The sequence below is a fragment of the Stegastes partitus genome, unplaced genomic scaffold (assembly GCF_000690725.1).
Source record: "Stegastes partitus isolate 25-593 unplaced genomic scaffold, Stegastes_partitus-1.0.2 Scaffold1503, whole genome shotgun sequence".
NCBI lineage: Eukaryota > Metazoa > Chordata > Actinopteri > Pomacentridae > Stegastes > Stegastes partitus.
Genome location: NW_007579234.1, coordinates 29016 through 54784, shown reverse-complemented (window position 1 = coordinate 54784; position 25769 = coordinate 29016). Strand labels below are relative to the sequence as shown.

General features: G+C 40.8%; 1 protein-coding gene across 1 annotated transcript in view; it reads right to left on the bottom strand.

Annotated features, from left to right (window-relative positions):
* The window catches only part of lrrfip1a (leucine rich repeat (in FLII) interacting protein 1a), a 61825-nt gene that overhangs the window by 24792 nt on the left and 11264 nt on the right, over positions 1-25769 (bottom strand). Inside the window, exons 2-9 of the mRNA XM_008300151.1 lie at positions 17463-17549; positions 9505-9522; positions 9303-9374; positions 7702-7743; positions 7038-7088; positions 1020-1046; positions 742-867; positions 169-240 (exon numbers count right to left, since the gene is read on the bottom strand). Coding sequence (XP_008298373.1) covers positions 169-240; positions 742-867; positions 1020-1046; positions 7038-7088; positions 7702-7743; positions 9303-9374; positions 9505-9522; positions 17463-17549 — 495 coding nt within the window. The remainder of the gene's footprint in view (positions 1-168; positions 241-741; positions 868-1019; positions 1047-7037; positions 7089-7701; positions 7744-9302; positions 9375-9504; positions 9523-17462; positions 17550-25769) is intronic.

Below are 25769 nucleotides of genomic sequence, written 5' to 3'. Positions count from 1 at the left end.
TTTGTTCATCTGTGGTGGAGGAAGTCTGTGCTTTTTGTTGTTTGACAATGTATAGAAAACAACAACAACAACAACAAAACTGCACAATAACCAGTTCAAGTTAGGGGCAGCAAACCTATTGGTTAACAGCGTAAATCTGGGAGCTCTGGGAGGGGTTCAGGTATATACCTTCACTTCTTTTAGGTTCTGCGTGTACTTGCTTTCCACATCTTGAATTTGATCCTTCAGTTCATGAATCTCCTGGTAAAGAGCGCAGCAGCAGTGAGCAGAGAAGCACAGTGGGACATCAGCAGTGACGATGAAGATGAAGCAGAAAGTTTGGTGACAAGACGATGAAAACAAAAGTGCTTTCTAAGAAATGATAAAATGAACAGCAAGATGGGGGCTGGAGCCTATCCCAGCTGACTGAGGGAGACGTCCATTACAAGGCCAACTTGACTGCACTTGAAAATGTTGAATTAAAGCCAAAAATGAATCCACTTGTGTATAGCTGTAAGCTCATTTATCTGGAATGGTGGACAAGGAGTTAAAAAGATTTTACTTAAGTTGCTGAAATAGTGATGAAGAGGGAAACACCTTTAAAGCATGCCCTTAACAAATTGTGGTCTCAATTATAAAATTCAGCAATTACTAACTGAACGTCAACTTGATTTGTTCGGTAATAAATTCTTGTTTTCATACTAATTTTGTCTTTCAATGGGGTGTAACGCTAATGACTGACCTCTGCCCACACGATCTTACCTTTATTTCTCTTATGGAGCTCTCTGCATCAACAGTTAGAGCCGTCTCTCCGCTTCCTCTCCGGGAAGACGACCCGCCTAAGGAGGTGAGTGTTCCTGCTGTTAAGGCAGAAGCTGCTCGAGATCCCTGACGAAGCAGAAAAACACACAATTAAAATCCCTTGTTTCAGTGCAAATATTCCAACACACTTCCAGTCACTATTCTTCCTAAGACAGATGTCGCTTTATGCATGTTGAGTTCCAAAACAAAGGCAGGATTTGGGGTTGTGACTTACTCACCTTCTCGAGATAATCTCTGTCCTCCACCTGTTGAGACAAATAAACAGTCAGAGCGAGCAGAAATAAGAGACAAAGGAAATAAGGGACAAAAGAGGAAAGTCCCACAATCGTTACTGCAGCAAGCCCAGCAGTGACTGAAGAATCATCTTCACACCACCTGACCTTGAAGTATTCCAATCTACTGCCAAACATACTACAAACAGGCACAAGTTTACTTCCGTGTGTAACACCATGCAAACAATTAGTATGGGTGATGTCAAAACTCAAAGCTGATTAGACAAAAGATCCACAATACGCCACCTTTAATTGTTACCCAACACACACACAGCATCTTGTCACGAGACAGGAATGGTGGTCTCCACTTTTTTGTCAACACACAAATTAACCTCTGACACAAACCCAGTGTGCAGTCGCCCCACTCGGTAGGGCAAAGCGCACAGAAAAGGAAGGACGGGTGGCAAAACAAAGCAACCGAGCAGGAACTCGACTCACGCTACGATCCCGGCTTCCTGTGCGTGCAAAGCGACTCACATCAGAAAAGTCAGGAATAGTAACGTCGTCCAGGTCCCTGGGGAGGCCACTGCCGCTGGCCGCGCTTCTCAAGAAACTGGCAACAGAGCTGCAGTTGTCCTACATCGGCCACCAGGGGGCGAAACACAACAACAAAGAAGCCAGACGCTCAGAGGAAGTCTACACTTCTGGAAACATCAAAAGCTTCACTAAAAATGCACATGAGGAAGTGAAACGGTAGACTCTTTATCATTTGTATTATTTCTAGAAGTTTATACAGCTTTACTCTTAGACCGAACCGTCCCTGACTGAAAAGTGCTTAAATGTAACTGTTTTGATTTGGTCAGAGAAAGTAAAGTGAGTTGCATGTATGAAATAAAAACAGCTGGAGATGATTCTTAGCTTGTTTGGCTTAATTTTGTACATTTACAAGACGGACTCAAGTGCTTGTGTTAATAAATGTGCATTTTTCCTTCTTAAATAAAATAAACATAAAAATAAAAAAAGGACAACTACATTAATGACGACATAGTTCTAACAAAAATGCATAGAATCAGATAATATAGTGACAATTAGTAACAATACTTGGATCAAGAGGTACATGTTCCATTTTGCTTCAGAAATTCACGGCTGATAAATCAGTGGACACCAAAACTTTTATTTTATTTTTTTAAAGCAACATTTTAGGGACTGCATCTATAATTAATAAGCCTTAGTCTCTCTGTGGCTACAGGCTTGTGACAGATGGCTCCAATCAGCGACTGTACTGCAGCTCAGTGAGCTGCTCGGATGACCACAGGCGCTGGACTTCTACTATAGATCTCATAGTTACTTTAAACTGATGTCCTTAATGTCTGTCTCTGCCTTTGTGAAGCGCTATGAGATGACTTGTTGTTGTTAATATGCGCTATACAAATAAAATTGAATTGAATTGAATTGAATTGAATTGAATTGAACTTGCAGGGAGTTCAGCTTCAATTCATGATTCACTAACATGATACCAAGCTGTAAACAACCTGCAGCTGCAGTACAGTACAGGTTTACCAGGAAATACCTGCTGGAACTCTCCACAATGTTTTCATCTTGGAGAATTGTGCACACCATGCCAACTCTGAGTCACTGAACACAGACTCATTGTGTATCTACTTCCTCCTCTGTCCAACAGTAAAATCATAAACTAAATGTTGTGGTCTAAGTGCATGAAGGCTCTCAGCATATTCAGTGTTGTCTATACAAAACATGTGGGTTAATCCAGTTTAAACCTTGGGAACCAGGATGTCTGGTGAAGGAATGCTCACCACTGGGCTAGCGCGGGCTGAACTGGCCCTGCTGGAGGCTCTGGAGCCGGAGCTGCGATAACTAGTGTGTTCTAAAGGCTGCAGACAAAGAGATAGTTACGGTTTTGTCACCAAAAAGCATGCAAACACCCACGCTGATGACACTGCTACCTACATATGCAATCTAAATCACGACCTTAGTGGAGTAATAATGTGCATTTAGTGTCCAACACATAAGAAAATAATGTCTTTGAATACTTAAGACTTAAATTAAACCATATCAAGAACCAAAAGAACTTCCATGCAGCATCTAAAACCAACAGAGAACAAAACAAACACGCAAGACCCACCATAATATTTCCCCACATATTTACGCTCAGATTAAATTCATGTGCTCCATTCTTCTAGTTAACTGTAGAGTCAACCCAGACGGTGTTAACATGTCTAACTTTTTATGATTAACCAGGTCACACACGTGCATCACACCCAACTGCACCACGATTCCGACAAACTCTTACATGGGAGCTGGAGCCGAGGACTCGCCGTGACCCGCTGCAGAGGCTGTCTTCATACAAGGAGCTCTGCACATGTGGCACGTCACACACACACATAGAGGGTAAGAAGTGTGCTCAAGCTTCAGCAGGTTGAGCCACAAGATGTACATTTCATTAAGTGCTTTTCTGCTCCAGTGAAAAGCTGTGACTGCCCTCAGTGCCTGATGTGTCTTTATTTAAAACTCAAGTACACAGAACAGTTGCATCAATGAGTGAATTGAAAAAGTGATGAAGCCTTTTTAACTTAAATGTCAAATCCTCTGCTCTAGAGACAAACAAGGAGAGTTTTAGTTAAACATGCTGGTGTGGATGAAGGATTGCAGGTGTCAGTTAACGCTGAGTGTGGCAGGGTAAGCTGGAAATGATGGGAACCAACCCTACGATAGAGCTGCTGGGTGATCTGACTGAGTGACCTGTAGAACTACAGAGAGGGATGGAGCGGAAAGAGAGAATGATTTTGCAAGAGAAATGACAGCAGACAAACAAAAAGAGCGTACATCTTTGTATTCTCTTGACTTTTGACTCCTCCGAAGAGGGTTGATAATTAGGGGAAAGCCGCAGGAATTAAACTGTTCCTTCAAATGTCTGGCGTCTATCTGCATACAGACCTGATAACCATTGAAAGTTGAACCTGGATTCCTGGAAGAACTGAGGCTGTACATGTCGGAAGAGGCATAAGAGGCCTGAAATGAGGAGATGGAAGCCAGAGAGAGCGATGAGCCAAGATAAGGAAGGAAATGAATGAGCACAACAGATAGGAGGTTTACAAGAAGCATTTAGAAAGTCACCCAGCTTTTAACATGTCGTTATACTACGCAAGAGTGCAGAAGTGTGAGTGCAGTGTAAGTTTGCAACTTTGGAGCAGCCTTGCTAAAAAAAAGTTCAATAGTAAGTACACAAAATTATTTCTGGAAGTCACAAATGCAGCTTGTCTTCAATGCAAAGACGAAAAACAAGGCGTAAACAACAACATAGAGACCCAGACTCCAACACCACAATAAGAAATTCAAACTACATGCACCGAAAAGTGTTACAAAAACGTTAGCAACACGCTCCACTAGAAATATTCCAGTGAAAATATGCAAAACCTTCGGAGGTTAATACAGTAACAGCTAACAATCCGGCGCATTCAGTTAACAGAGATAACTTTAGACAGAGCGTGCAACAGGCTTTTGTGACAGCCGACCAGTTCCAGTGCAGTGCCACCCACCGGCTGCAGGTCTAATCTGGATGCTCGAGACACTCGGCTGTCATCGCCCAGCATGGAGCTCTGAGAGGCAGGGAGCACAGGTGACAACATCAAAACGCTGCAGGGGCAAAACCTAAAGTCCTCTCATCCTTCTGACGGCACACAGATGTGTTTTTAACAGCACTGAGTTCAGCTTTATGGCGAAGTGTGGCTGTTACTTTGAAAGTTACTGCTATAAATGTTAGGTCTAAATCAAAGTGAACATGTTGCTTACAGAGATTTAGTGAAACACTTGTCAGGGGCAGAAACAATACGATCATTACTGAGTGATGTTTTCAGATCACGTAAGATGAGATCATATGCGGAAAGTAAATGGAAAAAGTTGCTGACTTTTATACATTTACATTTTATAATTCAACCAGGATTAAACAATTTCATGTTGCCCATTCTTTCAGTTGCTTTAACTCAGACTTTCATCTATTGCTGCCTTCTACAGGCCGTCAAAATCAAATCCTGATCTCTTTTTTTGGCGTCAACCAATTACCAGCTTGGCCGATTATCAGATCTGATATTCAGGATTTTTCATATTATCTGCAACATCCTCTTTTCTTACAAAAAAAAGCTAATTTAAAAATGGCTCTGAAGCAGCTGCTCTGAGGTCTGTACTATGTCCCATCCAGAGCACTGACTGGTTACATGTCACATCAACACTGATGCTAAATGCTAAAAAGTCCTTTTTAAATCTACATTTATAAAGAAAAGTATTTATTTATCAAATCACTTTGATTACTAATAACTGGGATTAGTAGTGACCCTAAAAACATACCTGTCAAATACTCAATTAAATCATTTTGGACCAAACCAGTGTATAAAAGAAAAGGGAATTTGGAAATGTAGTTTCTTTTAAGACATATTTTTCAAGGACCAAGCAATCTCTAACGGCTGTAATTACAGACTGTGATTGTACTTGACAGTTTTTGTGTAACAGCAAAACATCAACACTGTCAGGTTACTAACGTCACAACAAATCACTGAGCTTTTCTGTCTCCATCCTGCAGTTTGCCTTAAAACAACCATGACCCTCAACACACGCCATCTGGTTCATCAAGCCAAAAGCAAAGTCACACATTGTTCTAATGAGGCAAAAAAAAAAAACTAATCATAAAGCTAATTATAAAGAGGATCGGAGGTGGCCAACACGCACCGTCAGGTCTAGCCTGGAGGAACGAGACACTCTGCTTTCATCGCTGAGTCTTGAGCTCTGCAGCACGACAGAGAGGAGAGTCACGGGTGACGTAATGCAAACTTTCTTTCTCCAAGTGGTACCATGCTGTTAATGAATGTAAACAGTCCCGTACTCTACAAGAGACCAAACGCCCCTACAGTCAGTGTGGCACACAGCTACTAACCCTGCTGGACATGACGCTGTAATCGTCATCATAGCCGTTTCTCTGCGAATAAAGAACAAGAATGAGACGCGGCGTGATCATTTCTGGCCACATGTGTGCAGGTATAGTTTGAGCTTTCGCATACATCTCTGTCTTTGTGCTTATGCTTCTTCTTTTTCTTTGACTTCTTGTGTAAGGAGGAGCCCTTGGAGGGAGAGAAAGAGGAAGACGACAGTGACGTATAAAACCCGAGTTGTCTGGAAAAGTGCCGAAGCAAAACCAAAGCAACACACACGGTACATGCACGGACACATTTAGCCAAATATCCAGATTGTGCTATTTTTCCACAAGGAAAGAAAAAAAAAAAAAAACAGCACTTAACACTGAGAGCCATAACAGAGCCTAAAATAGTGCAGACTGTGTTTTGGTTGGAGAAAGATAGCTCTTAAACACACTGTTCTCTTTGACAAAAATCAAATCTATCACCAAGGTAGTCAATGTTCCTGTACAACAGTAAAAACAAGTCCTGGGCCAAACATAATCACCTGACAGAAGTTAGTCGGCATGTATTTGCTTTATTCTACATCTTGGAACAATTTATCTGATTATAAACGATCTACAAGACAAACCATAAAAGGCATTGCTTCACTTGCATCCTATATATAGTTATAGGTAGAACATAAAACACGATGTGTGCCATGCAATGTATGATAAAGGGAGGCGTAAGATGTGACTCCTTCTGTAAATCAGTCATTTCCTTCTGTTGTTAGTCCAAAAACAATCCGTCCACAACAAATCTTTAAGGGGGTTAAGAACCAATCCAGAGTCTGTGTTTCAACGACCCTTACCCCTCCTCCATAAGCCCCGACTGCATCGAGATCCGACTGTGCGAGAGACAACAACACCGTCACCAAAAAAGTACCACCCACACTGACGGCACCTTGTTAGGTTGCCAAGAACAGACACGCTGCCTCCACATCAGCAAAGGATCAGGAGGACAAGGTCTGTCTTTGTGAATCGAAAAGCATAAAGGTATGCGATGACGACTGAGAGAGGGTTTTTTGAATTTTTATTACATGTGCTGTTTGAGTGATACTGACCCTGACGCTGCCCCGGCTTCCCACCGACATCCGCTCATCTTCGTCTGAGAGCTGCGTGAGAGGACGAGAGATTGAAATGGATGGTTAGGGTTTTGAGAATGGACACAATGTACGACTTACGTCACCGAGAAGTGGATTCTGACAGGAGGCCTCTTGCTGCAAAGACAAGTGGCTCCAGTGACTCATTCAGTCATTTTCTCGGAGACCTTTTCCTTTTATTGGGATCATCTTCTTACGTACTTATGATAGTTACAGAAAAATAGCAAACCACAGCTAAAATGTACTGTGGCTTTATTCAGTGCTTTGCAACGTTTCTCAAGATAAACATGTCTGTGTGACAGCCGGCAAGCAAAGAGTTGTAACTTTATAAGAACATGAAGGTATATTTCTAAATATACATATTGAAATCCAGCAGGGTCTGTCTGTAGAGTAATCCACATAAAGACCTCTCTTCTGCTCAGATAACTGTTTCACTATGTGCGATAAATGGTCTGTTGTCCCACTACAGGTTTTTATGTGCTGGATATAGCAACCAGCATCTACATACTGAGTTGCTCCCCACTGAAATTCCTCAATGTGATGTGAATATTCCCCAAATGACAGAAGACAAGATTACAGAGGAAAATGCATGAGGAGATGGAAACAGAGAGGGAAGACTACAAACCGTTTGTATCCGTGAAGAACGTGAGTATCTCTCACTGTCCTCCTGGATGAGGGAGGAAGGAAGGAAGGGTGAAGATGGAGACAAGAGGGGAGGAAGGATGTGAAGGAGGAGAGAGATGTCAAAGGTCAACGAGATGACAAGATGGATGAAGAAGAAGAAAAGCGGTCGCTTGTGTCACACTGTTAAAGTCAGTCTCATCCAGTGGTGTCCAGTCCATTAAGTCATTCTAAAAATAGTAATTAAAATCTGTTTTCATTTCATTTAAGGCGGTGTTATTATTAAGGTATTATCAGTATGCAATCAGGGATGGGTTCAGATATCAGTTCCCTTCTGGATCCTGTTTCAAGGTTGTGAAGCTCTGCTGGCAACACATTCTGCAACAAATCTTTCAATTGTGATCTTTCTAAGACTCTCATTGGCCTATTTCTGAGTCTATAGGCACCTGCAAAAGTAAAAAAAATAAAAAAAGTCCTTTGCTAAGGTATTCATTTGCAGTTCTTGAAGTTAAAGTAAGAATACAAGAACACACAGTATATTATATTTTAAAACCCATCAGATTCTTCAACCTGCAGCAGTCCAACAAGTTTAGCTAATGTTAAGTGACTTGTGCAGGTAGAATGATGTGAGATTCATTGAGTTGATATTTGCCGAGCGACAAAGTAGAATAAATAACATTTCTGCTTCTGCACCTGCAGCACAGTGCTGAGCAAAGGATGTTTTCCAGTGCATGAAAAATAAGTCAAGACCCTCTCTGTGGACATATAATACTGAGCAAAATAAAAATAGTGCATGCTTATTTCACATGTCCTCATTCCAGGAACCACGTAAAAAGATTAAATGCAGGATTTGGGTTCAGATTGGATGAGATACTATTGAACCTGATTGCCAGTATGTAGACTTTGTTGTATTGGACTTGACACCACAAGAGGAGCAACAGTTTGAGCTTAATAGTTTATCTGAATCCATTTGTACAATGCATGTGCTATCCCAGGACACTGACAAATCTTTTCCAAGGCCTGGCATAAAAAGGACACTTGCTTAGAATCAGCCATGCCTATAAATCCACAGTTAACCAGTAATCCAGCAAACACACAATTAGGTTCAACCGCATGCCAAGAGTGTCCAAATGAACGTATTGTCATTCAAACTGTTGTTGACACCACACAGTTTCATGAAGTCATATCACTTCCTGTTTACTTAAAACACACCGTGGTTAATCACACTGCAAGTCACACATACCGAGTATCCTCAACCTCTCTAATGATCAGGGACGACTAAAACTAAGTAACTCGGAGGGCGCACTCAACACAGCAAATCCCATGCAAGTCTCACACCGACGGGGCAGATGGTCATGCTGATTCCGAGCCAAACGGCCACCCCGCTCCTCTGAATAAGTGGATTATCATTAATGGCCAAGCTTTGATTCATTATAATCCCTTATTTTCCAAAAAAGGCTTAACGGGAATTATCTGGAATTCAAAGGCAGACGCTGTGAAAGCCGACAGGAAGTACGGCTTCAGAATATGTACGGAGGCATGCGCTGAATTTAGTACACGATTAGATATGTTTTCAGTGTTGTCATCACAGCACACAAACTGTACCATCCATTGTTCAATATCTCCCCATTTGCTGTCCGATCGGTCGTCTATTTTGGTGTTCAGGCCGTAGTATTTCTAAGGAGAGATGAAAGATGAGGGCGAGAAGAGGAACAGGTCGCAATTTGAAGCACACGCTGGAATTAATTAGAAAACCATGCTAGGATCAAATAACGTCCGTGGTGGGATTGAGGAAGAGCAGGCCTACCTTCTGCACCTGAAAGATCTACGCCGATGAGCAGCAGAGGGCAAAGGTCGGAAAATAGCAAACATAAAAAAAAAAACAGGGGAAAAAATGATCAGCTTCGGAGGAAAATGTGATCGACTGATATGAAGTTGAAACACTGAAATGTGAAAAGAGAGATTGCATGCAGAGAAAACACGAGAGGCCCCTCAGGAATGCAAAGTACCTGCTGGGACCGACAGGAACTGACCCAAGAACAGAAGTTCACTGGAGAATTAAAGACCTATGAGATTGGATTGGCAGGCATTTTCCCATGGGTCTTTAAGGCTGGTGTTAAAGCTGTAGATTACCAGGACCGCAGAGTAACTTCCATACAGTAGATGTTTATAGGAGTGCATGTACCACTAGTTACTGTCCACAACACACAGATTTAACAAGTTTCCTCCATAAATCGGCTTTTTCCTCGAGTACACATATAGGTTGCGATGCATTTTCTTAGGAAACTTGGGTCACGTGGAGAAAACAAATAGCCTGTTAGTGTTGTGCCGTTCTATAACAGTGTGGAAGAGAGGTCTGCACTGGGACACAAACGTTGCTGGATTTTAAATTTGCTGCCGGTGGGAGCAGCCAGTCAAAGAATAAAGTGTGGGTTTCACGATTTAGCACCAACCAGAAGGATGGAGTCAACAAACGAAGAGGAAAAGATTAAAGTGGATTTTCACAATCCAAAAGTAAAGCAAGGCAAGTCTGACATGTGGATAGATTTCTCAGCTGTTACTGACAAAGATGGAAAAGAAACTGGAAAGTACTGCAAGTTTGCATCCTTTGTTTTGAGGCGACATACCTGCTCGTAAAGTACACTTAAAAAATAATGTTTGGGCTCAACAAAAAAGATGAACACAACTGTATGCATCAGTGTTCTGAGTTGTGGAAAACAACAAACCACAATGACTTAGTGGAATTATGATTTTCTTACACAATCAAAGCCATTTTTAAATGACAGTTTAATTGTCTAAAAGTGTCCAGGCATGTTCGGAGAAGGGTGGGGACGTCAAATACTGAACTCAAGGCTAATAAAAATAAAGTTATCAAGCCAATTTTATTAAGCTACTCAACTCGTATTTAGTTTTAAACCAACTAATGCATTAACTTTCGTTTAAATTACACACTAAGTTAATGCAATTACCAACACTATCCTCTAAACCCAACCCAATAAAATAATGCTTGCAACTTTTTTCTAAATCAGCAAATCAGAATCTTGTAACCACATATTTAAGAGATGGGAATGGGTCCCTTGGGTTACTTTTTAAGACAAGGGACTTCTTCCAGCACATACTAAACAAGATAATATTGAGAAATGTGTACTTGCATTCAAACGACTTCAAGAACCAAACTCAGTGGTTTAAAGCCACTATGATGTCCAAACATAAACCCAGCCTGCTGAGCACCACGAGGAGCCAGAGAAACCTCACATCAACCAGAATATTAAATTTAACTGTCTGAATCCCAAAACCCGCCAGGAGGTTCCAAAGTCATACTCGCACACTTTTAAGAATAACACGATTTATCAGCGGAAGGAACTGAAAACGGAAAGAACTGTCTGATTTCAACTTTCCGACAGTCCTTGAACTAATCATGCATTACTTTTTTTAACCTTTTCTCTAAAAAAAACACAATCAAAGCTTAATCATCATCACTTTATTCTACTTGGCAACAAACGGATTCTTTAAAAAACTAAAAATTTTGTGCTTCTATGCACAACTATGAAGCTGTTGGTGATTCAGCCACAACCAACAGACACACGACAAAAATTTGGGGACTTTTCACCTGTTCTGTGTTTACATCGAGCAGACAGGAGGAAAGTATGGGAAAACATCTATAGTGGAGCAGAGTCAACTTTTTTTTTTCTCCAATATTTGTAACGCCTCATGGGCACTTTGAAAGATTCCATTTTTTAAAATTTTAGATAAAATAATCAAATATTTAATAACAAATAATATAATAATAATTCATTTTATTTGTATGGTGCTTTTCAAGAACTCAAAGACGCTTCACAGGATAAAGCAAGAACAGCAATAAACAATAAAAGCAACTAATACAAAAGTAGACAAGACAGAAATACAGCAAGCAGATAAAAACAACACAAGATATCAAGATAAGGCTTAGGTGGGAAAAGCAGGGCGGAACAGGTGAGTTTTTAATTTAGATTTGAATATTATTGGGTCTGTGGTGTCACGGATATGTTGTGGGAGAGAGTTCCAGAGACAGAGAAGGCCCAATCCCCCCCAGGTTTGGTGCTTGGTCCTGGGAACGATCAGGAAGTTGGAATTAGCAGAGCGGAGGGTACATGAAGGGGTGTAGGGGTGGAGCATATCTTGAGGCAAGACTTTGTGGGAATTTTACACTTTTTTTAATGATTTATGGCATCATAACTGTATCATACTGCACAGAGTAGATTTTCTCTCTGGTCTCTCTACTAGCCATGGCTGTGTTGTTTCCATAGAGGTGCAGGACTTCTTATTGCAATCCACAGTGACTACAAAGGTAACGGGAGCAAAGCAAAAAAAAAACACCCAGAAACTGCTTTGAGTTCAGAGGGTCAAATGGATGAGTTAGGACATTTTAGAAAATCAAACTTTTGTTTACGCATCTGTTTGTTAGCAGAGAGTTTGATGAGAAGATTGACAGTTACCTACAGCCAGCAGCTGATTAGCTTAACTTAGGATACAGACCAACAACAAGAGGTAAACAGCCAGTCTGGTTCTATTCAAAGGTAACAAAATCTGCCTACCAGCAAATCCAAGCTCACTAGATTACAGAATGCATCTTGTTTATTCAGCACAAAAACGAGCAAATGCGAGATTATTTCTGGCTTGGGTGACGCCAGAAATGACGCCATTTAAAGATTAACAGGGCAAAGCATAAAATCAAATCAAAACTCTAATATTTCACTTCGGTCTAACGTTAGCAATGTGTCTGTTTCTGTGCTGGTGTACGTGCCGTCGCTGTGGTTTGAGGAAGTGCACAAATTACAGCCAATTAAAGGAGTTTCACTATTTTGATAAATGCATAAACCGGCTAACCTTGGCTGTATTTGTTTGGCTGAGGAGTGTTATTGTCATGTTCTGTGTTTGTATACTCAATGGAATGTAAAATCACGAACGGAGATCTGTGCAGGCTCTGTGATGTCATGCTTTGTTGTATTTACGGATGTAACCGTTCATAGACGCAAACGATAACGATCGGTTTTCCTTAAATTCTCCACAGACATCTTTCTTTCACCAGTGCCACCAACACGTTTGCTGTTAGTATTAAAAGCTGCCCATGCGGTGCCCCTTTGAGCCTGGCTAAAAAACCTCCGCAGACCAAATCCAACACCCTCTGAAAACACACCCCACCCTCACAGCTGCACTTTCCCTCACAATCGTTCCAGAACTTTAATCCAGATTTACAACCACAGTTTCCCTTGTGTGCTTGCCCAGTAAATGGATTGGTTGTTGTTTTTTTTTGCTTTTGACTTTCAAAAATCGATTTGCAGACGGCCTTTTTGTCCGCTCCATCACCTCAGTAACAATGGCACTCCTAGGTAATGCGGCCTCTTGCCCTCACTGAATTTATAGTGTGGCTGAAATGGAAAGTCGCATCCTTTAACCGACAAGCACAAAGATTTGCTGTCTAGTCCTGAAAACAAAGTCATCCTAAATTCCATGAAGGTAAAACGGAGTTGTGAAGGCCAGATTTATTCATTAAACATCGCACACACACTCCATAAATGGTGAGGGGTGCCAGAGAGCTCTGATACATTACAACTGTTGGCAGTGTAGAAACGCATTACAGTTTCACAGTATAAGCAGCCATAATGTAGTGCACGCATTTTTCACAACGCCCTCTGTATGAAGCTTTATCATCGTCTGCATGTGCTTCATAAGCTCTGGCTTTTTCAACTCGATTTGACCTTTGACATCTTCCAGCAACATAATTAATTACAATAATACAGCCAATCTATTACTACATTAAACAGAACATTTTCCCCAACAGCTCTGAAATGAGAGACTTAAGATCTACAAGACCATAATACGGTCCAAAAATGATCAATGCACGATCTAATAGCAATCAAAAACTGACTGGAAGGATCTCGTCTGCGTACTTATCTCTCATTACGTGTCTGGACATCGTATTAGCAAGTGAGCCACGCACCGTCATAAGCCCATTCATCAAACGAGTTACACAATCAGCCTACATGTCTGCGCCCAATTTCATTCGACTCACCGAGCTCCCCTTCCTAATCGGAGGGGTTCTTGGGCGCCCGGTGAGGGCTGCCCTCAGCCCCCTCCCTGTCAGCCGCCGCCCGGCCGTCCTGCCGCCCTCAGGGAACCAGGAAAGGCTGCATCCTTCGGCAGTCAGCAGGTAACACCGCGGCCGGTCATGTAGGCAGGATCACGGCGAGACGGGACGCTGAGGTTTGAGCTCTCTGTTTCTGTTTGCTGCTGTTAGGCTTCCGCTAATAATCCACCTCTAAGTTGTGTCTTCAGTGTGTGAGGAAACGTCTGAATGTCCCAAAGGTGGCCGCGAGCGCACCAACCCATAGCTCATGTCAACAATACGGCAACGACAACAACTGCTCCGCTGCAGGCTGGACCAGGGAGCACAACCTGCTAAGCTACTTTAGAACTCGGCTAAAAGGTTTAAGGGACACGGACGCACACACACACACACACACAGACACACACACTCACACAGACCAGACTCGGCTTAACTATGACCCCTAATCCAGTGCATATGACTGGTGCAGCGTTCGACTAACTGTACTGTATGTAACTTTTTCAACTCGACAAATCAATTTCCATATTAAGTTAGATGCAGATGCAATGCAGAGATGTAACCTACAGTACACAATCTGATTGGCTGAGCTCTGTAAAATGTCACTCAAAGGCATATCTATCAACATACCAATGAACTTAACTCTATTTAATTCCATGGCAGCCATTACATCCTAGTTAATGATCTTTTTTATTTGATCCTGAATTGCACAGCACTTTGTACATTCACCTTCAATGCCAGCTTTATAGATTAATAATTGATTACCCTTTACAAGTAATGATTGAAATATTACTGCAGCGGTTTGCAGATACATGTGATGCACGTTGCTATAAATAACTCCAGCCATGTGTAACAGTCATATGTAGGAGCATTTCTACGTCCTTTTATGGGGAACTGTGGGAGTGGAAACAAAGCTCATCTCCACAACAACTGAGATTTAGAAAAACAGAATCAAATGTGCAGCTTTGTAAATTTTGCAAGAAAAACACATACGTGGGTACACACGGTCGTGCATCTGCACAATTGTAAGCATGTGGCCCTCAGGTTCGCTCCCACAGGGTGCAAACCAGTAGTCTAGCCTCATGGTTGGCAAGTAGATGCCTCTTCCACTTGCCTTACAAAAAATGCCCATGAGCTAATGTGGAGCCCTGTGGTGTGTGTGTAGGAGCTGTAGGGTTGTTGTTTGGGCTTACCACCTATGTTTTGACTGCTTAATAATTGAGTGCTGCTGGATTGTCCAGTATACCTTAATGGGAAAAGAAAGAAATGTCTTTGTCTCTCAGGTCCTTTTGGTATCTCTGGTTTGATTAGGACACTGTGAGCAACATGTTAAATATAGCACGACTTTATATTAATATTCGATTTGCAGGGTTTTTGCATCAGTCCAGTAAACGAATGAATTTTCACTATTAAAGTCCCACAGATGTAGTGTGTATCAATATCATATAATACTACAGATGCAGGACTTTGACCATTTTCATTATTTCTTGTTCTGCTTTACACTTTTAATTTTGCTGATTATTCATCTGGTTGGATTTGATCTAAGTTCAAAATACAAACAGATTAAAATCACACATATAAGACAAAAAAAAAAGTCAGTAAATCACAAATGATAAGATGAAAGTGCGGAAAGTTTGGAATTTTTGCTTGATAATTACGTTTATTATTGTTCAGTTTATGAACTGTGGCAGGTCGAGACAGATTAAAACATGTTCCAAACTATTGTGGTACGTACACTTTTTCTTTTGCCACACCGAGCACTAAGGAAGATTATTATTACACCACAAATAAACGTTGACCTGAGAAAGTCCGGGGATATTGTGGTCCGAAGGCACCTGGGTTACATGTAATTACAGGCTTAGGGGGTCTTAACTTCAAAACAAGCTTTGGACACGGACTCTAAACAACTTTGCAGAGTTCAATTTGAACAGGTGAGAGGCAGACGTCTGTTTGTGTGTTTGGGATTACTTCATGCTAAGAATAGTGGTCTAGGAAAAGCGCGACTCCCCACGGTTCAGATCAGAGGTACTAAACAAGACAAAGAAAAACTCCTGGAACACACGGCTGACCTGCAGTCAAAACACACAACCGCATAGCGACATTTCAGCGCTACACCTGATTCAACACAAGTCCGAATGAGGTGCCAAACAGTGGCGCTGCTGTAGGTCCAGTTCAGGAGGTTTCTGTGTCTCTTTAGTCGTTGCATTTACTTAAACCTTTATGGAGGGACATCTTAAATCAAAAAGTACCACACTTTGTATACTGCTGAAATACTGCCCATCTGATCAAGGCCTTCTAATTTGTGGAACTCAAAAAATGTCCTGTTACATTATATACTGTCTGCAGTTACCCAAAGAGGCAGGGCTACATCAAAACAACTATGACCAAAAAAAAAAAAGTTTCCAGGTGAAACTGTCCTTCCAAAAGTGTGTCATACAGAAAACATCCATCCATCCATCCATTATCTATACATCGCTTCATCCTCACTAGGGTCGTGGGGGGCTGGAGTCTATCCCAGCTGACTTAGGGTGAAGGCAGGGGACACCCTGGACAGGTCGACACAGAAAACACAATCTAAATAACATTTTGCTTTGGAAGAATTGGTTAAAACGTAAGAGTTATTAGACGTACAGTAGCAGGTGTGCTAGCGCTAGAGCTCTAATGAAATGTATGACTTGATAAGCTTCCATTAACACTTTTGGAATATTTTGTCAGTTTGGCCCAAGATGAACTGGAAAAGGTTCAATCCCTTCTTGAAAGAGTAATTAGAGAGCCTCTTTGAGGACTTTCTAAACCTCAGAGTGGAAAGATGCAAAAATACCGACATTTAACCACGTTTTTAGCCGTTTGATGCTTCAGAAACCAATAAAACCTTTTAACTACGGACTCACTAACTTACGGTATGTTGCTGTATTTTCAGAAACGCTGCTTTAACACATATTGAAATTCAGTTTGTGGAACAATAACGTCATTTACTTTAAACTTTCCTCTACAAAATAGTCAATCATCTATGTGAATTTGGGGTTTTGGAATTTACTCTTGAGCATTAATAGTAACTTAAATAAAACCTACTGGGGGATTATCAATCACACTATGGCACAGAACTGACTGAAAAGGAAGTTGAAGGATTTACATTTGTACATACATGTGTTACTTTCAGTTTTACATACCTTTTCAGTACTTTCTATGAACAACAAAGACTGCGCTGCTCAGTGCCCGCGAGCGCTGCGGTTACAGGACACCGCTGACCTCTGACCCACAGGATCAAAGAGTCGCAGCTTAAGAGCATAAAGTAACGTTGACAGGAAACGCTGCAGGTCCAACTTGAAAGTGTTGTACCAACATGACTGCTGAAATCCTGTTGTTATTTAGGGCACTGCATTATTAGGACATGGGGCAAACAACGGCGCCGAGTGTGACGGAGGTCGATGTAAGAATTCCTCACAACCGTGCTCAACTTTAAGTCCAACAATTTTAAACGATTATTCAAAAACCGGCAAATATTTTATACAGTCATGCAACCACAACTTTATTTAACATGTGACCTAATTCGAGGGACTTGTTTTTGCCACAGTCCCACCGTAGAGAATAGTTTTCCAGTCAACCATCATGTACATCTGTATCCTGGCTTTAAATTTGAAAGTGTATTTTGAATTGTGTACCTCTTTCTGCTGTCGCTCCAGCTCCTTCATCCGGATTTCTCTGGCCTCTGCTCTGGCTGCCCTCTTTGCTGCCAGCCTGGCCTCGGCCTGAGGGGCAGACGAAGAAAGAAACAGACACACCGGGTGAGAAAATTGAAAAGAAAAGAGAAGTGAGACTTAGTTGGGTTCAATTGGGGCACATCTACAGAGCTATAACTGCTGACCACACGTGTGAACAGAGGTCCAGTTCCTCGACAGAGTTCCTATGAGACATTGCAAAGTTCTCACACATTGCAGAGAATAATTCCGACATGCAACTAAAGATTCTTATCACAGGTGGCCACTCTCCGTGTACCTTATACTGTGCTATGTCACACTCTGACAATGATGAACTATAAGCCATGTACAAACAGAATATCAGGTGTCATTTCAACTAGATTCAGTGGACTTTATTTAGGAGTACACAGTGTTGTTGGAATCCTAAGACCGATGCAGACATGTAGTCACAACAGTGTGTAAATGTGTGGATGTATTTATATTTCTGTATTTGAGGGACTTGCCTTTGCTCCACTCAGCACTCAGGCAAGACCAGGACCTTTTCCTTAAAAGGATCTCTCTTAGAGTGTGTACGGTGGGTGTGTGTGTCTGTGTGTGTGTGTGCGTTGCAGAGAGTGTGTAAGCATTTCCTTCCTCTCACTTTGTGGTAGACAGTATGTAGCTGCAGCCTCTGAGGCTGGGTAACTCCCACTGCACTAATGCATTTCCCCAACGTCAGTCACCATGACCGAGTAACAGGAAAACACAAAGAAAAGAGTCGCTTCCACAAGAAAAGAATGTTCACACACACGCACAAACTCTGTTAGCCACGTCTGCATTCATTTTAAAGCTTTGTGACCTTATAAACTGTATTCTATGTTGCATTGTTGTTTATTTTTAAATCAGCTGCAATGTTCATGTCTACTCTGTTCTTTTGTTAAGTAGCTACAGCTGTGAGCAAAACTTTAGACTTGTACAGACCAGGTATGTTATAATAGAGTTCCCAATTATTCCTGTAGCTTTATTTTTTAGGATGGAACAATGGAAACATGTGCATCTTTGTCACAAAAAGTGCATTTTGGTTCCTTCATAGATTTATTATAGATCTTCTGGAATATGACTAAACCTGCTGGGTCAGAAACATTCACTTAACTGCCTCTTGGTCATTTTATCCTCTATTAGGCACTTCAGGCACACAAGCTTCTGGTTGTAAATGGTCTGCACTTATACAGCGCTTTTATCCAAAGCGCTTTACAATGTGTTTCTCATTCACCCGTTCACACACACATTCATACACCAATGGTGACTGAGCTGCCATGCAATGTTCTGCCTGCCATTGGGAGCAACTTCAGGTTCAGTGTCTTGCCCAAGAACACTTCGACTGTGGAGGGGCGGGGGATCGAACCGCCAACCTTGCGATTGGAGGACAACCTGCTGTACCATCTTTGACAGAATGTGTGATGTTTGTATCATATAAAGTCACACCCATCATCTTATACAATATTCTGAAGGGTTTCATTTTTTCATGGAATATTTTGTGATGACAATGATCAATTTGTCAAACTACATTTAAAATTTGACTTTGTTCAACTTATTTTCTGTGCATAGATTGTATATAAACCTGGAAGAAGTTTCTGTGACATCACCCACAGGTTTCGAAGCTCCCCATGAATAATGCTTTGCTAAAACTCAACGCTTTAGATTATACATTTATTGTGTTCGTTAGCAGGAGTCCACTTAAACATCAACGCAGACATCTCCGAGCCGTGGGCTGTCCTTGTGACGGCAGCCACCTGTCACTCCAAGTTAAATCCAAATTAGCTCCAGAGAGCAGTTTTTGGAAATCATGTTTATTTCTGCTGTAAAGTTTGAACATGGGGGTCTATGGGGACTGAACCACTTTTGAAGCCGACCCCAAGTGGACAATTGAGGAACTGCAGTGCTTGACACTTCTTTGTCGGCTTCATTTTTCAGCCATGAGGGTTGTGGCTTGGCTCTGTCATGCCATTAGCGTCAACGTTAGTAAGCACAGTAGTACTTTCTCAGTTTTAACCTGGTTTTAATCTTATTGAGGCTATGAAACAGAATTTATCATTTATTGTTATCCCTGTTTGATTCTAACATCATCCAGGTTAATCACCCCATGTGTCTTCGATGGCTTCATATAAACAGTCCCTGTCATTTCTGTAGTGATTAACAGGTGTTATTAATATGAAACTTCCCCTCGTGGCTCCTGACCATGTTTAAAATCCACCGTTTACTTTAATTCTGTTTGTTCCGTTATTCATCCGACCTCCAGTTAGCTCCTTAATACCAAGAAACAGGATGTCAGCGTGAATCTTTGCAAACAGGAAGCTCTAAACAGGATTTACACACTTATTCACCTCAGCATGAACAAAACGGCAAACTAATATTTTAGCGGCGTGTTTATCTGTTCAACAGAGGCTAGGCAACCACTTGCTTGCTTTGTTCACTGCTGAGCTGCTTTTATATTACTGAAAGTAAAACGAAGCACTATTTATAGTCTGTCAGCAGGTCGCTCGCTCTCAAAGCCATCAGTGCTTTATTGAATGCCAACAACAAGCCCTGATAACTAACTCTCCAGAATGACGAGTGAGTAGAATCAGCATCAGTAAGAAGAAGCTGCTGTATGTAAAAAGCAAAGTTTATTATTACTATAAAGTGCTAAGCTCAGCAGACAACTTAGATGCTGAACAAACTTCTGCTGTTAATGTAAAATAACTAAAATCTGCTGAAGCATCAATATTCGATTTTTTGAAATTGTATTATTCTCAGTGTGTATTTCCGATTACACCTTACGTTTCACTGTTGAGGCTGATAGAAATATTGATAATTAAGTGCAACCTTACATTTTACAGGTAACAAACTTGTCAGTTCCCTCATGGACAAATGTAGTGATGTTGATTATATATTTCAGAATCAAACTTCTGACTTTGAAGAAAGTAATAAAAAATTATTTTAAAAATTCTCTCTCTCATTATTCTGGCATTTACCGAATAAAAATAATTTTGGTAATCCTAACTGACCTAAAACAGGAGAAGTTTAGTCTGATTTAATGTCAGGCAGTGAGAAAAAAAAAAAGGTTTTATGTCTTTTTATGCAGTGTATTGTTTCAACTGTATATGTAGTGCTCAACAAATTAAAAATAAAATAAATTAATACATTTATTAAGCACTGTGTGTATATATATATATATATTGTTAATATTACACCACTATTAATTTTACCATGTATGTAAGATTTATTGCCTTCCAACAATACGTCATGCCCCCTAACACGTGCTGCCACCTAGTGGTTGCTGTCTTCTCTGTCCCTGGACTCCACAGTGCAGCATTATGCAAAGCTGCGTGTCGAGTTATTCTGATCACAAGTGAAAGAAACCACACCTAACTGTAGCAATGTGTGCAACCAGAAGTGCAACAGACAGCCAACTGTCTGTCAACTGACTGACACCACAGCAGCAACGCTCCTTCTACAACATCTAGTGTGCATTGTTTTCTCCTTGAGCTGGAGTTATGTGGCTCTGACGTCTGCAGAATGATTTAGTCCAAAGATGTTAGAACAGCAGGCTTGTTGCTGCTTCAGTAGAGATGCTTTTTGCCCTGCGGTGAGTTGATGTTGTACTTAGCACCTCCTGCATATGAGGACATTCCTGTATAAGAAGAAGGTCGTCCTGAGAAAACCTTGCAGCATTACATGAAACACCTTAATTAGAAAATTTCAAGTAAAACCACAAAAAGCTCTAACAAACAGCTGATGCTTTAGAAACAGTCCTTACTGACTGCATGTGTCTCATTCACTGTATTTCCTTCTTCACATTTCTTTCTTTGATGCACACAAAACCAAAGCAACACCGTCTTTGTGCTTACTCATTTACACTGAAATATATACAGGGTCTCTCTCTCTTAAAACATTTTATCCTCCATGACCTCAGGGGCGACAAAAGTGCAGTGTCGGAAGAATAATATGACATCAGCCTTTTTGCCTCCAGCAGCATAAACACAGCTCTTGAAAGGCTCCATTACCACGAGGAGCGCCAAGCACTGGTACTTACTTGTTCCGTCTAATAACAAGCTCGGAGGTTAAGAGCTTTCTCTCGTACAGCCCGTAGTTTGTTATAAAGTCGAGCTTCATTCAAATGAAAAACGAGCAAAAATAGAAGTTTTATGGGTAGAGGAATGGACGTCAGCTGATCTGGGGAGGACATATTTTGCATGTACTCCCATGGGTGGGTCATACAGTGCCACATACAATCATACAATGAGAGGCACTAATATAGAAACAATCGTATGCTACAGTAGACTTTCCTGTGAACAGTGTCGAATCCAACTGAGCAGGTATTTTAAAGCCTGGCACCTACCACACATTAACTTTGTCATACCGTCATACTTTTTTTTTTGTCCTAGTTTGTTAAATTAATTACAAAATGTCTGGGGAAATATTAAGAAGACAGCTCCAGCACAACCAACTTCAAAAAAGCCCTCATATGTCAAAAGGTAAACGATACCACTACATTTAGTTCTGAACTGTGTCATTTTATTGGCTATTTCAAGTGTTAAATCAATTCCTCTAAATGAAAACCACTCTGTGTGTCATAGTACAAAGAGAGATCAGTGGGTTAGCGAGGTATGTTGAGCCTGAAGTCTGAGTTTTCAGTGTCACGAAGGTGGCTCTCTTTTAACCTGCTAGATCACCATGGTAACTGATGCCGTGGAGCTAACGTGGTCTGGAGCAGGTGATGTTCAGTTTCAAATATAAATCAGTTGTATGAAGCGTCTCCTTTAAACCAGACGATTCCTTAAATGATGCGTTTTATCTGTACAGTTATAAGCTGTTTGTTAGAATATTATCACTGAATGAAGCCGTATAGTTACGGTATCACACACTGTTAGCATCATGTTGCCATGGGAACCTGAAATGTATTTCGTTAGTGATGCAGAAATCACACAAATGTGTTTTTATGTTTGGCCCTAATCTGCTGTCAAACCCGTTTACTCAGCTGGTCCTGATAGAACACAGATTAGAAAATGGATTATTCTGCTGGTATTTATTACAGAAAACATTCAAACAGTAACATGACTTTTACTTTGATGTGGCCAAATATAAATAAAGTGATATCCTGCATTATGGGACAGTGTCAGACCTAAATGCACTTCAATACAAGATCAGGTTTAATTATGTGAAGTTTAAAGTTTAGCAGCTTTAATGTGCAGCTGACGGTTAGAAATAATCAGCTACATTGATCAGTAAAATAAATATATTACAACCAACATTCCTGTATTGCATCATTTACAGTAGCAGCACCTTTTACGGTCATAAATTTTTACACTCCTCATTGCTCTCCATTAAAACATCTTGACTGAAGCAGCGGCACATGATCGTTTAATTTAGTGCAGAAGAAGAGTCACATGACGAGTTAAAGGCTTCCTTTTCCGTGAACGTACACAGAGTCTGAAGCAGAAAGACTGAAAGAAAGTTGATCATCACCTTTGTTATACCTGTTATCGCCCACTAGGGATTCAGATTTTGTCGAGTCAACTTACACAAAGAAAGCCTGACGATGTCAAATTTGCTTCCTAGTACAGCCTCCAAGTCCAGCATGATGAAGTGTGAAAAGTGTAACCAAATAAAAAATGAAGTCTTAGTCATTGGTACTGCAGCTCAGACACTAAAATTTAATGTGAGGCTGCAGCACTGGCATTCAACCAGTGTCAAGTTATCATTGACTCAGACTCATATCAGAACCATAACTACGAATGCTTTTTATCATTTAAACAACATTCGAAGACAGCAATAGCTTATCACTCAAACCAATGTAGAGATACTACTGGATGCTTTTATTACTCTACTATCTGGTTGCATTAAGAAGAACATACGTCAACTACAACTGCTTCACGACTCAGCTGCACGTGTGTGGACTAAGACCAGAAGTAGAGCCAATTTTACCTCCCTGTTTGGAGATTGATTTGAAAAAAAAAAATCTTTAATTGATTTGTAAATCAACTGGACCTATGATCCAGTCAGAAAAAATGCACCTAACTAGGCCAATAGACAGAATCATACAAGCGCTCTCTCCCTCCTCCTTTACAGCTATTTATACCGACCTACATGGACTCGGGTTCTATCGAAACTGTTCCAATTCAGCACAATTTCAACGGGACGACTGGCCTCCTGAGAGTAAATGAGCTAGTTCATTGCAAAAACGAGACGCTCCAACAAGATCCATGACTGGGATACGTGACAAAAGATGCAAAGAAAAATGTCAGCGCTTCAGGGCAGGTAATTGTCAGACACAGTGTAGAAATGAAGATGATGTAACATGTTGTAGGTTTTCCTTTCTCCCAGTCATGACTTGCTTGCTTGTTTTGGTAAGCTAACACTATAAAGGCCAAGAATGCAGCCTTTTAATTTCCATTACAAATTTATAAAAAGAGGGTCTCTTTTGTCAAGTTAGCAAGCCACTGTAGGAATTCCTAACTTTATCCAAACAAAACCCTACCAATTTAAATTTATCTGAAAAATGCTTTATTCACATGATAAATTTCCCACATGTGGGCTTTGAAAAGCAACTCTCAGCCCTACACTGTACTTGTAAATACCAAAGTGGCTGCAGAGGTCTGATTTATTTGCCTGGCTTCTGTCAAACTGATCCCTTGTGTCTACTGACAATCTCTAAGGGCACCCAAGACTTGAAGTGCCACCAGAACTAAATGCCAGCCTGGTCAGATTGTCTCCAGCGAGCTCAATTCCCACGGCCTGAGAGCCAGTCTTGAGCAACCAAAATGGACGGGTATTTTAATGACCGCGAGTGCTGACAGGCTACACAAAGAGCGCATACAGAAATAACTTTTGATTTCTGACCAAGTAGAGGTTTGCTGCGCTTACAACGAGGTGGGACCATTAAGTGGATTCACACCCACAGCTTACGTATTATTCAGTTGTGGATGATGATGATGACTAAGTAAGGGGGAAAAAAAGCGCGTTTCCTCTTTGCAAAACCTTATAAACCTCCCAGATGTTTCCTAAGAGGGTGTGGCTGCATCAAAGCTCAGGCTCTAGCCACAGACATGACTCAACTGAATGGACGTCTTTTTCCTCACATGGAGCACTAATAGATAAGTCAAATCCTTGTTTCCGAACACTTATAAAAAAAAAAAACTCTTGGAAAAATGATGAATGATGAAAATACCAGCAATAAAACAAACTGTACAAAACAAAAGTTAAATCAGCTTTGCGTACAACTAATAGATCTAGACTGCATTAGAACAAAGTAGTGCCACAAAGATTAATATCGTTAAATCACAGCCCAACTGCTTGTGGATTTTTGAGGCTCATAACGAATTAATATTTCATTATAATAATAAATCTTTACTGGGAAGATCTTTCCACTAAAGCATCCAACCTCGCTCTCGACCATGGAAATATGTTGACAACACAATCTCATCACGAAGTCCATTTTTCAGCTATTTCAGGCGGTGGATGGAATTTGTTCAGTTGTCATAGAGATGGATCTGCTAACTTACAAGTCAAGTAGCAGTAAATGCTAACTGGGCTGCATTTTTAGAGCAGCTTTCAGACCAATAGCGGCGGAGTTGACATGTATGGCTTTTTTTTGCCTGCAACTAGAAACAAATTAAGATTCAGTTTCTTGTCTGAGGACGATCAAACAGCCAATTAGTGATTGGTAAAGTTCTGGCCCGTTCCAATGGAGACTGCTAGGTTAACTTCAAACTAAAAGACCATGCTGCAGAAGGTGTGTGTGTGCCTGCATTTTTAAACAGGGTCACCAGTTCACATGGTTCTATTTCTGGAAATCATATTAATACCAGCAGGTGTGCGCCGGTCTGCCTCGAGTCTGTTCTTGTCATTTCAGTATAAAATATCCAAGCTCAAACTATTTCAAAGACTGAAAACTATTTGCTTTTTGTGCTAATTTATTTTTTATTGAGGCAGACTACATTCAGCACTGTGGCCATTTCAATTAGTCTAAAGACTGCAAACAATCGATTGATTGAAGATAACGTGCCTTTTACGTCAATAAAGATTTTCTTTGGTCGACTGCAGCCACACAATAGATATCAATATATTTTTTTAAAGAGCGATGGGTATAAATTGATCTCCTACAATGCAGTCCAATAAACAGATGACGTCCTCTTACTACAATGCCCCTTTCACCTACTATTCACCTACTCACCTACTATTATATTGGTGGTAATTCACCAATATAATCATTCGCTCTTTATTGATTCTGGTATTTTGCTGATAAGCTAT